The 15,746-nt window shown below is 35.2% G+C and overlaps 2 protein-coding genes across 4 annotated transcripts in view; one reads left to right on the top strand and one right to left on the bottom strand.

The window, feature by feature from the left end:
* LOC137490091 (uncharacterized) overlaps nt 1-15,746 on the top strand; it is a 392,659-nt gene that overhangs the window by 42,144 nt on the left and 334,769 nt on the right. The window lies entirely within an intron of this gene.
* LOC137490846 (uncharacterized) lies at nt 140-8,791 on the bottom strand. Of its 3 annotated transcripts, none has more exons than XM_068219809.2 (4): nt 8,741-8,791; nt 7,741-7,890; nt 4,274-4,310; nt 140-4,186 (listed from the first exon to the last, which is right to left on the bottom strand). In XM_068219809.2, exon 4 carries the CDS (start codon nt 4,179-4,181, stop codon nt 3,363-3,365), a length of 819 nt encoding a protein of 272 aa, XP_068075910.1. In that variant the 5' UTR covers nt 4,182-4,186; nt 4,274-4,310; nt 7,741-7,890; nt 8,741-8,791; the 3' UTR covers nt 140-3,362. The 3 variants fall into 3 exon arrangements, with proteins under 3 accessions (XP_068075910.1, XP_073804004.1, XP_068075909.1); XM_073947903.1 differs by having other exon boundaries at nt 4,274-4,313; XM_068219808.2 differs by lacking the exon at nt 4,274-4,310.

Here is a 15,746-nt window from a genome sequence, read left to right on the forward strand (position 1 = left end):
ATGTGCACAAATATAGTTATCGGTTTAGAAAATAGTTGAAACACATTGTTAGATTTCGCTGTATTTGGCTTAACTGTTCTTTGGTGGCTCCCCAATGTATAGATGACTTTAATACATAAAATTAGCAAGCTGACTAAAGTTTTTACGAGGAGAAGACTTTATTTAAAAAACAAAGAATAGTGCAGTTCAGCAGCAGTGGTGTTAACTCGTTGTCTTCAAGTAACTTAACCCAAAGTACTGTCTGTGAGACACTACTTTATAACAAAGGATGTAATCCCCCCCAGAGATTACCCAACTGCTTTGGTTGGGTCACAACTCTTGAGTTTCTATAGACCATTTGGTTCACACCATCTCAGATGCAGATACTTGTTTGCATATGAAACAAACCATACAATCTATCAACATATAGAGTTATTTTGCCTTCTTGTAACCCAGTAGCAACTCTCACAACCTGGTACTGGGCTTTGACCCTTGATCTACACTACAAAACAGTTGTCAAAATCTTCCCCCGTCTTCAGTTATTAACTTTAAATCTTCAGGTGTTCAAAGGGTTTCATTAACAGTAACTTCATATGTATTTAAGAGTTCACACTTGTTTGTCAAGCTGTCCCGTGAGAGAGCCCTAAGCTCATAAGATCCTCGAGCCCAGGGCTTCCTACTGTAAGCATGGCGAGAGGGTAGTTCGAGCTCAGGTAGATCTAGATGAACTCCCCCAACTTGTTTTTGTTCTAATGACAGATTTAGGGATGGCTAAAGGGAGATATATGGCTTACTAATGCTGTGTTCACACCAGACGCAGAAGAAGTGATTTCCATGTTAAGTCAATGAATAGACATCCTGCGACGCGATACGCACGAATGGCACAATATGCTGATATGGTGCGATGCAAATTGAGCGTTTTGCACGTTTGGTGTGCTTACAGTTTTTTCAATACATTAAACAAGTTTCCTAAACTCTTAACATGATTAGCACAACATCCGTCTTTGTTGGCTATACAATTAACACATTTCTTGTTGCTTTGACACAAAATGTATCCAGTTAACATTTAAAATTCTTGAACTTCTTGTACACACAAGCTCAACTAAGACCAAAACTATGTAATTTTACAGTCAAATTTACAAATTCTTTCACACAGTATGTCAGACCAGATAACATCATATCCTAAACACAACTTATATAGGCTAAAGTCAAAGTGAACAGCTGTTCATTGTGAATTGAAACACAAATATATTCCCTGTATTTTTACTTTCAGAGAATCTTGAAGTTGGAGGCCAAGTAAGTACCACATGAAATTATTTATGTTGACGAGGCTGGTGATGTCGCCATGGGAGAAACATTATAGGCCAAAGGGCCACAGTTACCGTGCCGGGCCATAGAAGATATCAAGTATATTGTGGATGAGAACGTGGTCAAATGCACAAGACCAGGCAGAATAGAAGATTACTTTTTAATTATACTTTTTTTTTGTATATCTTGCAGTGATGTCCTTTTGCAAATAAAGTAAGTACTGCAGAAATTCTGTGTCTGTATTTTTTTACATAAGCTGTAAATTTTATAAAGCAACTTTATTTCTTCATTTTTTGGATTGAATTTTAGCAGTATAAAAAAATAAAATGCATGCATTTACTAAACCCAACAAAACAAAACTGTAGAGAGGCTTAAAATATAAGGGCAGTGCTGACACATAAGTAAAATAATGTAGTCTCTGTAATGTCAGCTGATGATAGTGTTTTTATTGTCAGTGTTTTCTGATTGACTGAATGTTTCTGTTGGAAAAGAACATGTGTTAGTGTTTTGAACAATTATTTCATTTTGAAACATGTTTACAGTGTTTTGTTAGACATGGTGTAGTGTGTTCGTTTATTATTGTATTTTGAAAAGTAGTTTAGAGGTTTAGTTTACAATGTGTGATTTTGAGCATAAAATTAACTGTTTTGCCAATTTTATGTTTTAGGTGTGTTGTTGCGTTAAGAGTTTAGCAAATTTGTTAAATGTATTGAAAAAACTGTCATAGCCGTTGTAAAAAAAAAAAATGTTATTTTCTTAATAAAATCCATGTTAGCCATTTAGCAACGAAACTAGAGTCACCGGTCAGACAGGAGCCATGCCCAAGACGCGAATCTGCATCTGTTCTGAAGTTAATTTGATACGCAAATGAAGCCAGTTAACCCAAATGTTCACACAGCTATTTAACTGTGAATAGCATGATTTATCTGCGCGTTGCACATCTGGTGGGAACACAGCATAAGACAGGGCTGCTCAATCCTGATCCTGGAGATCTACCTTCCTGCAAAACAAAGCTTTCACCCTGTTCAAACACACCTGAACCAATTAATTAGGACCTGAACAGCACTTGATAATTACAGGCAGGTGTGTTTGAAATGGGTAGCAATTGAAATCTGCAGGAAGGTGAATCTCCAGGAACAGGGTTGAGCACCCCTGGCATAAGAGCTTGACTATGGTGCCAATTTAGAATGTTCAATTAACTTGGGTTGCATGTTTTTGGACTGTGGGAGGAAACCAATGAACCCGGAAGAAACCTACACAAGCATGGGGAGAATGAATAAAATCCACACAAATGTCGACTGGTTCCGTAAGGATTTTAACTAAGGACTGTAGAATACACAAGACGTGTCACTCGTATACTTTTGAATGGGGAAAAGTGTAACTTTTAATATGGCGAATGAAGCCCTGCCTTTTAGTACAGGAGCCAATCAGCGATTGCTATATGGTGAATAAAGCCTGCCTTCTAGTACAGAAGCCAAATCAGCAATCACTTTAGAATGACAATACTCCGGGGGAGGGGATATGACCAGACGTGAGTTTCTGCAGATTTTGCGTGATACAAACAACTAAAAATTAACAAATTAACAACTAAAAAGTTGTTGTTTAACTTTATCGGTTATTTGTAATATGAAATGAAATCGTAAGCTTGGCAAGTAGTTTTGGAGAATTTGATGTTCCCCATTCAGATTGCCCAAGAGGCGTTTCAAAGATGGCCGCAAAGTGAAATGATTTGCCTGAAGGGACTTTGTTTGGACCTGTGACATTCTTGTTGTGAGGCAACAGTGCTAATCACTGGGCCGCCATGTCGTCCAATCTAGAAAGGAGGGGGAATAAGGGTGGGAGGGGGATTCTTCTAGATGAAGATAACTGAGGTAAGAAACCGTGATTATTTATATTGAGTCAGGATTCCTCTGATTGGTCAATCATGTGTTGGCTAATGCAGGACTAGTCGTGAACAATCATAAGCATGTGATCCTCTCGTAAGTAGTTTATAAATAAACTTCACTTGAATGAACAGCCAAACTACATGAAAAAGCTGTCTTTTTGAATAAACCCGTGTTTGTGTGGACAAGACCTCAATGTTGAGGACTCTGCTCTCCATTGTGAAGCTTCATGTGAGCGCTGAAGCTTCTTTTATGGGTAAAGCCCTTTCCACACTCACTGCACCTATAACGACCCTCTCCTGAGTGAATCTTTTTGTGTTGCTTAATGGCGTCTTTGCGTGTGAGACTCTTTCCACACTGATCACATGTGAACATTATGGTTCCAGTGTGACCATCCATGTGGTTCTTGAAGCTCGCTTTGGTTGTGAAGCTCTTTTCACACTGAGCACATGTAAACGGCTTCTGTCCGGTGTGACTTATCATGTGGTGTTTGAGTGTGCATTTATATGGGAACCTTTTACCACACTCTGTGCATGTGTAAGGTTTTTCTCCAGTGTGAATCCTCATGTGGACTTCAAGGTTGCTATTTTGCTTATAACGCTTTCCACACTGAGGGCAAGGGTAAGGCTTCTCCCCAGTGTGAGTTCTCATGTGCACTGTCAAGTTTCCTGAAATATAGAAGCTTTTTCCACACAGTTGGCATGTGTACGGCCGCTCTCCACTGTGAATTCTCATGTGGGCTTTAAAGCCTTGTATTTGACCAAAACTCTTTCCACACTGTTCGCAGGTGTAAGGTTTCTCCCCAGTGTGAACTCTCATGTGAACATCAAGGTTTGTCTTTTTAGTGAAACTCTTTCTACACAGTTTACAGCTAAAATTACAGCTGGATTTGGATTTACGAGGTCTTCCACGTGATGTAATTTTAGTCCATGTGGGTTTTTCATCAGTCGTTATGTCTTGGTGTTTCTCCTCCATTTCATTCCATTGATGAGTCTCTTCTTTCAGCAACATCAGGTCTTAAAAAAAAAAGTGAACATTAGTATGAAGGCACAAAGCGACAAGCATGAAATTGATGTTTCACCCAAAAATTAAATTGACCTTACCATTTACTCTCTGTCATGTGGTTTTAACATTTCCTTTCTTCTAGAACACAAAGTAAGCAAGAGTTTTTACACAATATCTTCTTTTGTGTTCAGCAGCATCAAGAAACTCATAAAGGTTTACCACACAAGGGAGAGTAAATGGTGAGGCTATTTTCATTTCTGTGTCAGAAATACCTTTAAATGGTTTCTATTATGAACCTTTTTTATAAGATGTAAAATAAGTCTTTGGTGTTCCCAGAATGTGTCTGAGGTTTCAGCTCAAAATCAGATCATTCATTGCAGAATACCTAATTTTGGGGGTCAGAGGAAAACCAAGCTCTTTTTGTGCCTGTTGCTTTAAATGCAATTGATCAAATGCACTTGCTATGCACTTATATTACTCGTGTTGTGATCCCTCATGTGTTTCTTCCACTGGATTTAAACATTTGTAACTTGCTTGGAAGACCCACTTGAAAAGAATCCTGCATGTTCAAAGCAAGTACGCATAATTCAAGCTTCTATTAGTGAGTTTGCATTATTGTATATAACTTATGTAAATGTTTCCCAGCACTGAGTTGCAGCAGGAAGGGCATCCACTGTTTAAAACATATGCTGGATAAATTGGTGGTTCATTAGGCTGTGGCAACTGCTGATAATTAAAGGGACTGAGCCGAAGGAAAATGAATGGATGAACTTGTGCAAATGCTTAATGCTACGTTTGCTGTAAACTGGAGTGATGAGGAGATGGCAAGATGACATACTTTGCTACTTGTTATCATTAATTTGTACTTTTGTCTTTGTTTTCTTGCCTTTGTGCATGTTCTGAGGCTTAGCTTAAGACCTATGTGGTGACATTTTATATATCCGACAAGATGCAGAAATGCCATTTAAAAAGGTTACCTGCTGTTTGTCCAATCAAGGACAGTAAAAACGTCAATATTCAAATAATAATGTTAACCCAGGGTTTGCAAATTTCAAACATCTGGTAATGAACATCCAGGTTTTTATTTTAACCCCAGGTATAGCATGAGCAGTGTGGAACGTGTTTACAGATAACCCAGGATTTTGTTTATCCAGTGTTAGAATGACCAAGGGTAAACAATTTGAAGTTTGAAAAACCCTAAGAATACTCAGCATCAGCTCTCAGGATAACCAGAAAACAATGACAAACAGCGAAATACAAAAAGTGTCAATCGTGTAATAGCAGTGACCTGATCTCATATGCTATTGTTTTAGAACTTCAGTTGCCTATTGGAGAACTCAACAGGAATAATAAACGGCAGAAAACTGTCACACTACTTTCTCTACAAACAAGTGTCTTCATGACTATACATAAAAAGTAGAATAATAAAATTTGAAAATATGACTTTGCAACATCAAGCAGCATTAAGCATAGGCCAGTACAAGACTGACAGTTTGATAAGCTTGAATAAAATTATCACAGTTTCACGGTACTGTGATTACTGCTTTGAAATATGTTCTTTTTAAATGTCTGGGTAAAAAAAAAAAAAAAACCGGTTTTCCCTTTGAACACAATATATTTTATTTTGAGAAGCTTTGAAAGTATTTTGGAGCAGTAAAAATGTCAGGCTAAATCATTTAAATTGATCCTTGACTACTGCTGTCTTCATTAGTTTAAGAAACACAGATTTCTTTACGATTTAAAATGGCATTTTTGGAGATCTTTTCTGCTGGAGATACTGTTGTCCTGAAAAACTCAAACCATAAAAAAACCTTACATATACAGTAAGAACGATATAGCGAAACATTTAGCCATTTTTATTTTACCTTAAAAACAGTTATCGTCCCATGCCTAAGCAGCATAACACTGTTTTTAGGATCTAAAAATTAATTCTTTAACAAAAATGTCTCAAGCAAAAAGAGTCCAATGGCGACGCCTGCTGGTACGTGAAGTATATGGTCAATACTTACGAACTTTACACTCAAATGTTTGCATATCATCAGCATGCTGTTATCCATTTCTTAAGCAGCAACAGTCATTCTTAGACTAGTTTGTTGGCCAGTTTTAGTCAGTGCACTGCTAAACATTATTGTTCCACTATAATTTGTTTGTTTTGTTTCACGCCGTCCCACAGCAAAATCCTATAGTTTATAATACTGTACAATGTTTAATAATAATTAACAATTTTAGTGTCCATTTCATTCAGCATATTTAAAATCAGGGAAATTATGTTTTTTGACATACTTTAAACCAGGGTTTCTGCAAGTTTGAGAAAGTTAAATGTAAGACTTTTTAAGACATTTTTAAGACTATTATAATGAAATTTTAGAATCCTAAAGGGCTAAAGGCATAGGAATTTTTCAAATGGCCAGATGGATAAGATTTTTTTTGCCAAGACAACAAAATATTATAATTTAATATATTTAAAAATACAATAATAAATGAACAATAAAAATGATTACATTATTTTAGATATTGCTAAGCAAAATATTTTAAATTGTGTAAAAACAAGAAAACTTTACTTGTATCCAAACATCTTTTTTCCAAATATAAACTTTCTTTAAAAAAAAAATTAACAAATGTTAAAAAGTTTTAAAAACTATAATAAACTAAATTTTTGCACAACAATCTGTCCAGGTCGATGTAGTAAATCAGCAATAAATACATGGAGCACATTTAAACAAATGTTATTGTGAGAAAAATAATCAAACTATTATGATAAATAGAGTTAAAATGACCTTTTTGAATAAAATCTTTAAAGTTTTGGAGAGATGGATTGTTGGTGATTGTGTGGGTTTTGGCCTGATTGGGTAACAAAACATGAACAAAGGAAAATGAAGACTTGTTTAAAAAAGATTTAAGACCTACAACACAATATTTCAGTAAATTTAAGACTTTTTAAGCCCTAAAATTTAGATTTTGGAATTTAAGACATTTTAAGAGCCTGCGGAAACCCTCTTTAAACACAATAGCCCTGGTAATTGGTTATTAAATTAATGTAGTTTTAACTCAGGTACTATCTGTGAGAACTAGCAACAACTACTAGAAACAACTTTAAACTCAAAAAGAAGTTGATGGAAAAAAAGGGAATTGTGATCAACGTGACATATGCAAATGGAAAGTACTAAGCCAACACTATCACTGAAATAGCAGATATCTTCTATGAGAATACTGTAGGTCAAATATTGTCAGCTCAGTTAAACTTTTATAATTTATTGTTATTATTTATTTTATAAAGCACCACTGTTCAATGACAATTTACAAACAGTGGGAGAACAATAAAAGCAATAACCTTAAGAAGACAGAAAATGAGAGACTAATAATACATAAAATAATGACAAAATAAATGAGAACAAGTAACAGAAAAGAAACTAATTTCGTCTTTCAATGAGTGCTTATTTGCGTTTAGGAGAACTAGGCAGCACACTCAGGGCTGCAAGATGGATTTAATTTAGTATTCCTATTATTAAAATATATCTGAATGAAGATCAGATGACTGAGTTGGTCTTTGAGAATGAAAACCAACCTGTTTGTTCCTGCAGATCTTCCTGTTTAACTCTGAATGTTTCTTCAATCTTCACATCTTCACTCTCCTCTTTAATTAATGCCATCTTTATAACAGTGTGGAGACCAGTCGCTTCAGCAGGAGTTTTTCTCTGCATTTGGACACTTTATCCTGTTTAAAATGAACAAAACAATAAAAGTGTTCGGTTTAAAATAAATAAAACAATGAACAGAAACAAAATAACTTCTCTTTAACACTTGCTTTAACAGTTTCTTTATAATAGAGGTAAAGTTGGTTTTATATTCGCATATTCGTTCATTTAGAAGTCTCTATATTGTTTACCATGTTACTTTGAATATTCCATCGGAATTAGCATGCAAGTGTGGCTTGAAAATAACATTAACGCTGTTTATTTGGCTGTGAACTATGTTGTACTTTGATAGTCATAGGCTGCTAATATGATTTCGCTATTTAGATGTAAATAATAATTTTATGAAATTATAATATTAAGGGAAAAGTCCAAATGTGCGAATATAAAACCAACTTTACCTCTATTTCTTCATATGAGACACTTTTTCCAGTTTAAAATGAACAAAACATTAAAAATGTTCTGTTTAAAATAAATAAAAGAATGACAACAAACAAAATAACTTCTCTCCAATGCTTGCTTCAACCGTTTCTTTATATGAGAGTGATTAACAAAAAGAAATCAGGTAAGTCTAAGCAAGAAACAATATCCACAAATGAGCTGATTAAAACTAGTACGCCATTTCTTATAAATAGTGATGTATACTTCGAATTTAATGCCATTATGCTATTTAGTAAATTAAACCTTCATTAAAACACGTATTACACACAGTTCTGTAACTTTATTCAAACAATATCCATCAATTACTGTCAGTAAAATAGTACTACGCTGAATAAAGGGTTAAAATAACATTGCCAACAACAGGTACGTATCGGATGAAAAACCTGAAACTTTAATTAATCGGTTTATATCTGTGTAAGTTTTAAAACAAACCTTTCTCCAGTTGAATCACAGCGCGGTAGCGGCGCAGCCTTATGACGTCACAAACCACGCCAAAATAAAAGTTTTTGTTCAGCTTATTTTGCCACTTCCTCTTCTTTTTCGTTAATGACGGGTGGCAAGTTTGAGGTGCATTACCGCCACCTACTTGTGTTGGAGTGTGAGACTTCAATGAGTGGAAGGATTACTACATGTTTTCTAAAAAAAAAAAAAAAAAAGGAAAGATTTTTTTTCCTTACTTAGTCATTAAATAATAATACCAATATTCATAATAAAAATCTAAATAAAAAAAACTAATTATGATTCTTTCCGATTAAATCCTGTAAAACAAACCTGTACTCCTCACACATTTTAACAGATAATCATATACCTTAGTCTGTTTCTGAGCATTTTAAAAAATGTTTGTGATTGAAATGTCAGTCATGTCCAAATCTCTTAGTTTTATTTTAAACTGGTCCCTCTCTCTTCTATATTTTGTACACTTGATTAATACATGTTCTATGGTTTCGATTTGTCCACAATGTCTGCAGCATTGGTTTTGCTTTTCCCTATCTTGAATAGTGAACTGTTTAAATTGGAATGACCTATATGAAGTCTGGATATGACTGTCTTCCTTCCTGTTCCCATATACTTTCCTTTCTTTCCCCACTTTATTTTGTATATTATACAGATGTCTTCCTTTTGATTCTGAATCCCAGTTTTCTTGCCAAAGATTATTTACTGATATATTTATAATATGCTTTATTTCTGTTTTAGATAGCGGGATCTCAATATCCACCTCATCTTTCCCCAATGCTGTTTTTGCCATCTTATCTACTATTTCATTTCCTTCTACTCCTAGATGAGCGGGGATCCATAAAAAATTTACTATTATTCCTATTTGGTTTATTTTATATATGTTTTGAAATATTTCATTTAGTAGATCCTGTCGTGTTTCTGAGGTCCCACTATTCAAACAATGTAGTGCTGAGTATGAGTCAGAGCACACCACTACTCTTAAGGGGTGATTTTTTTCCACCCACTGCATTGCCATTGATATTGCCATTAATTATGTTGAAAAAAACTGATATATGACTACTTAACCTCATTGAAACATTGTGTTTATTGTTAGGAATATATAAAGCTATACTCATGTTCCCAACAGTTTTTGATTATTGCTTTTACTGGATGTGTATCTGCATGCCCTCTTACAGAGCTCCAATATGCCATTTTCAGCTTAAGTGTTCTATACTTTATTGGTTGCTCTGCCATTTCCACCTGAATCGCTGAAATGGGCGATGTTCGAAATGCTCCACTTCCTAATCTTAATGCTTGAGATTGAATAACGCTAATTTTTGTAGCTGAGATTTGGATACTGAGCAATATACTATACTGCCATAATCTAAAATTGGCCTTATGATAGCACAGTATATTCTTGTTAATGCATGTCTGGTAGCACCCCACTCTACTCCTGCCAAACATCTTAGGATATTTATTCGTTTTTTGCATTTATCTTTTATTTTCTTTATATGGGTTGTAAATGTAAGTTTTGAGTCTATCCATACTCCTAGGAACCTGATTTCTTGAACCTGCTCTAACTCTTGCCCATAAAGATTTATTATGATATTTGGGGATTTCCTTTTTTTTTTTGAGAAACACATCACTTTGGTTTTTTATACAGACAATTTAAAGCTCCATTTATTTACCCAATTTTCCACTTCATTAACTGCTTTTTGCATTCTTTCTTTCTCATATTCTAAGTTTCTTCCCCTTTTCCACAAAGCACCGTCATCTAAAGACTTGCCTATTTCTTGTCCAACCGTTACAAATATATCATTAATCATAATGTTAAATAATACTGGGCTGCATACACTACCCTGTGGGGTCCCATTATCTGTCGAATGTATGCTAGAATAACTTGTTCCTACCCTTACCTGAATAGTTCTGTTAAACAAAAAGTCCATAATCCAATTGTACATTTTCCCTTTGATTCCCATATTGTCTAATTTAGTTAATACTCCCTCTTTCCAAAGCATATCAAAGGCCTTTTCGATATCAAAAAATATCCCTATTAACACCTCCTTATTCATCATTGCTTTCCTAATTTCAGATTCTAAACATAAAACTGGATCCATAGTACTTCGTCCTTTTCTAAAATCACTCTGATAATGATTTAAAAGATTTCTACTTTCTAACACATAATTTAGCCGAGATACTATTAACTTTTCCATTATCTTACAGAAATTAGATGTCAACGCAATTGGTCTATAGTTTGTTGCTTCTGTATGCTCTTTGCCCGGTTTTCCAATTGGAATAATCACTCCATGTTTCCAAGACATAGGAAATTTTCCCACTTCCCATATTTTATTGAAGAACTTTAGAAGTCTTATTAGTGATGTATCTGAAAGATGTTTTATCATTTCATAATAAAATTTCATCTTTACCTGGAGATGTACATTTCAGATTCTGTATTACCTGCTTCATTTCATGTATAGTAAAATCTGCATCCAATGTGCCCCTAGTTGGTGCTTTTTGTGTTAATACATTTGGATTTTCTTTTATGATTTGTTCCCTTTTTATTCTCATACTGTCTGATAAATTATTATTACTGTGAACCTTAACAAAGGCTTCTACCAACTCCTCTGCTTTTTCTTCATTGGTCATTATGTATGTACCTTCTTTTATTAAAGCTGGAATATTTTTATTTATTTGCTTTCCACCCATTTTCTTGATCATATTCCACATATCATTTATATCTATATCTGCGCCAATTTCATCACAGAACTTTCTCCAATCATTTCTTTTTGTTGTCCTTATTACCTTCCTTACTTCTGCTTGGGTTCTCTTATACTTTATAAATTCGTCAAAAGAGTATGTCTTTTTAACTTTTTTTAGAGCTTTATTTCTGATTTGAATTACCTCATTACATTTTTCTGTCCACCATGGTACAGCCTTTTTAATTCCCCCCCCTTTATTTTTCCCTTTAACCTCTTGTGCTGCACTACATAAAACTGCATTAATTTTGTTATTTGTATCTTCTATTTCCTCAAAGTTAAATTTTGTACTAAGCATTTTATTTTCACAAATCTCTTTATATTTCTTCCAATTAGCACCTTTAAATCTCCATCTTGTCATTTTCTCCTCGTGACATTCATCTACTTCTATCTCAATTGAACATTTTATAAGAAAATTGTCACTTCCTAAAGTACTATGATATAAGGTTTCCCATTCACATTGCCTTGCTAAGTTATTGGATACTATTGTTAAATCTATGACAGAATTCATTCCTCTTAATACATCCACTCTTTGTTATATTTCCATCATTTACGCATACTAAATCATTGGAATCTAATATTTCTTCTATTACCTGCCCATTTTGATCACTATTTACACATCCCCACAGGGTACTATGTGCATTAAAATCTCCACACCACATTATGTTATCATGTCCCTCTATTCCTATATTTTTAGTTAGATCGCTATTCAATCTCTTACAGGGGTTGTAGAAATTTATCACTCTTATGTTACGATTTTCTGCCCTTACATCTATCACTATTGACTCATATTTCTTGTTTACTTTTATCTCCCTGTATGCAACCCCTGCCTTAACTAAAGTAATCACTCCTCCCCCATTTCCTTTTTTCCTATCTTTTCTTACTATTTCATATCCTTGGACCACATAACTTAAGTTGGGTTTTAGCCAAGATTCTTGTACACATATTACATGTGGTTTTATCTTAAAATCATCTATCCATTTCTTAAATTCTAGGGATGTAACGGTATTGTTAATACCGTCATACCGCAATATAATTTTTTTTCGATATTACCGTAGTCGCATGACTCTGTAAAACTGTAGGTCTTCTGAGAAAATTTGCTCAGGCGAATGAAGCGAACGGGAGGTAGCGAAAACTACAATTCCCATCAGCCCAGGGGTGGCCATCATCCCTTGCGGTCTGTTGTCGCTACAGATCCAGTAATGCGGAAATGGAGTGTGCTGCTAGAAGCGGGGATGAAAAAGAGCTGGAAAACCCTAAAGCGGGTGTTGTCACCGCGCGCGTACTGAATAGCGGTGTTGACGGGCGAGTTCTTATCAGCTGTGTTGTCGCGCGCGTTCTGATCAGCTGTGTTGTCGCGCGCGTACTGTAAAGCGGGATGGAGGGTTTGTCGCGTCGCGGGGGCACTTTTGATCATTTTGGAAGGGAACTTTCTATCCAAGACTAAAAAGGGCATGTGCACTGCACAGGTTGAGCCCTGTGTGTGCACGTGCCTGCAAGTTGGGGAATACGACTAATAATCAGTCATGGGGACTGCAGAAACACAGCACACTGTTCAGACTGATGCAGACATGAGACCTCTATCTCACTCATGGTTTGTCCTCTCAAGTCGGGGAAAGACAATGCACAACGTTACCCACTGCTGTCAACCTGGGCCAAGTCATATCTCTCTTGTCCCAGAAACCTCAGTCCCAAATGAGAGGGTTTTTTTCTGTTGCAGGGGACATTGTAAATACCCAGAGATACCAGCTTTTACCAGATTATATTTATATGATAATTTTCCTTTAAACCCATCTCTATCTAAGTGAGTGAGTGATTAAATGTTGAATGTGATGAGTTTTCAACAATACTAAATTGAAACTTAATTTTTTTACATGATTTAATTTTTTTTGTTATTAAAATTGAAGTTCCTGTTTCAAAGCTTACAGGTAGATGGCTAATTTGTATGTCATTGACACTTTTGGCACTTTTTTGGAGTATTTTCATAAGTTTCATAAGTTTCATACGTTTTTTCCTGTAAATGATTCAATAAATACCGTACCGTGAAATTCTGATACCGTTACATCCCTATTAAATTCTAATCCATTTGATATCAGACTTCTTGCATTCCACTGCAAGATTAAAAACACCATTATACTTCTCCACATGTTGACTGAGAGTTTGCTACATTCATCTTTAGTTTCTCATTTATCTGTTCAACTGTTATTCCTACCACATTCAAGTACTTTTCCGCTGCTCTTAGAATTATTCTTGTTCTTTCTGTTCTACTTTTAGTTTGGGCCGAGCAATTTACCACTTCTACCATAAAGGTTAAAAATTCCATCTTATTTTGAATAATCATGGAATCGTCTATTTCCTGAACCAAACACTCTTTTCTCATTTTTGTGTCTACAACCTTAACTTCTGTTTCTTTCTTTTCTTCCGTCTTAACCTTCTTGATGGCTTCTGCGTATGTTATTCCTTCAGAGATCTTGACATTCTGAACTTTTACAGCACTTTTCCTCACCTGACAACCTCCATATCCCGCGCTATGTTCTCCCCCACAATTACAGCATTTTGGTTTCACACCTTCTTCACATTTTCCGTAGTCATGTTCCCCTCAACATTTTGCACATCGTTGTCTTCCTTTGCACACTGCTGCAACATGTCCAAATTTTTGGCACTTGTAACATCTTAGCGGTGGGGGGATGAACAGTCTTACTGCATAGCTTATTAATCCAACAAACACTCTTTCCAGCAGTTTTTCCTCTTCAAAGTGTATCATTATCGACAGACTGTCACTCCTCTCATTATTTCGGGTTATTTTTAGTCTCCTTGCATCTATCACTTTTGCTCCCCTAATGCTTTTCTTAATTGTTTCCACAGCTACATTTGTTTGTATTCCCGTAATGACTCCTCTCGTCCATTTCTTTTCTCCCATTATTTGACTTGTGACTTTTTGTCCTAATATAGACTTTATCCCTAAAGCAGCTTTTTGTTGTTTGCCATCTTTACAGAAAATGATCATTTTCCCATCTCTCAACATTTTTGCAATTTCTATGTTTCCAACTGTTTCTTTTAAAGATTTTGTCAGTTTCAAAGGATTCAAATTACTTGCGTCCCCTGACATAAATTTCACCATTATTTTATACTCCTGCTTTATTTTGCTCACCTGGTGACATTCTCTCTCACTTTCTGTTCCTGAAGTCTGGCTCCAATCTTTTCTCCTTTTTTGCTTTTCTACTAAAGTCCACTTGCTACTTGTTTTTCTTTCATCTTCCCCGCCATCAAATTCATCCTCCATATCCAACTCACTTCCGGATTCTATTGCCCTTCCGCCCATCTTGGTCTCAGTCACAACTTAGTGTTGCCACCCGCCGGCCAAGCCTGTCTTTCACTACTGCTCTATTTTGCCACTTACTGTTGCAGTCAGGACTTATTGATACATTTCTTCCTCGTTTTCCACTTCACACAACATATCTGCTATCTCTCTCACATACACAGACACAGATACAAGCCCGGCTCCAGCTTGGAACTTTAGGGTGGGTCAAGTGACATATTGGGTAACAAAAAACAAAAAAATGTATATATATATATATATATATATATATGTGTGTGTGTGTGTGTGTGTGTGTGTGTGTGTGTGTGTGTGTGTGTGTGTGTGTGTATTTGAAGTCAGAATTATTAGCCCCCCTGTTTATTTTTTCCCCAATTTTTTTTTCTTTTCTTTTTCAACACAATTCTAAACATATAGTTTTAGAAACTCATCTCTAATAACTGATTTATTTTATCTTTGCCATGATGACAATAAATAATATTTGACTAGATATATTTCAAGACACTTATAACGTAACATTTAAAGGCTTAACTAGGTTAATTAAGTTGACTAGGCAGGTTAGGGTAATTAGACAGTAATTGTATGATGGTTTGTTCTGTAGACTATCGAAAAAATATATAGCTTAAAGGGGCTAATCATTTTGCCCTCAAAATGGAGTTTTAAAATAATAAAAAACTGCTTTTATTCTAGCCGAATTAAAACAAATAAGACTTTCTCCAAACGGAAAAAAAAAAAAAAAAAAATCTGACATACTGTGAAAATTGCCTTGTTCTGTTAAACATAATTTCGGAAATATTAAAAAAAAAAAGCAAAAAAATCAAAGGGGGCTAATAATTCTGACTTTAACTATATAACAACAGTAAGTGGCAAAAAAAAAAACTTTTATTTTGGCGTCATAAGGCTGCGCCGCCACCGCACTGTGATTCAACTG

Source organism: Danio rerio, chromosome 4 (genome assembly GCF_049306965.1).
Source record: "Danio rerio strain Tuebingen ecotype United States chromosome 4, GRCz12tu, whole genome shotgun sequence".
In the NCBI taxonomy this organism is placed as follows: Eukaryota; Metazoa; Chordata; class Actinopteri; order Cypriniformes; family Danionidae; genus Danio; species Danio rerio.

What these genes read in the sequence shown, in the direction of transcription:
- LOC137490846 (XM_068219808.2), bottom strand. Translation starts at nt 7,876, where the DNA reads ATGCAGAGAAAAACTCCTGCTGAAGCGACTGGTCTCCACACTGTTATA. An exon ending in AGATCTGCAGGAACAAACAG is followed by an intron (nt 4,187 to 7,740) that starts GTTGGTTTTCAT and finishes TTTTTTTTTAAG; the next exon opens with ACCTGATGTTGCTGAAAGAA.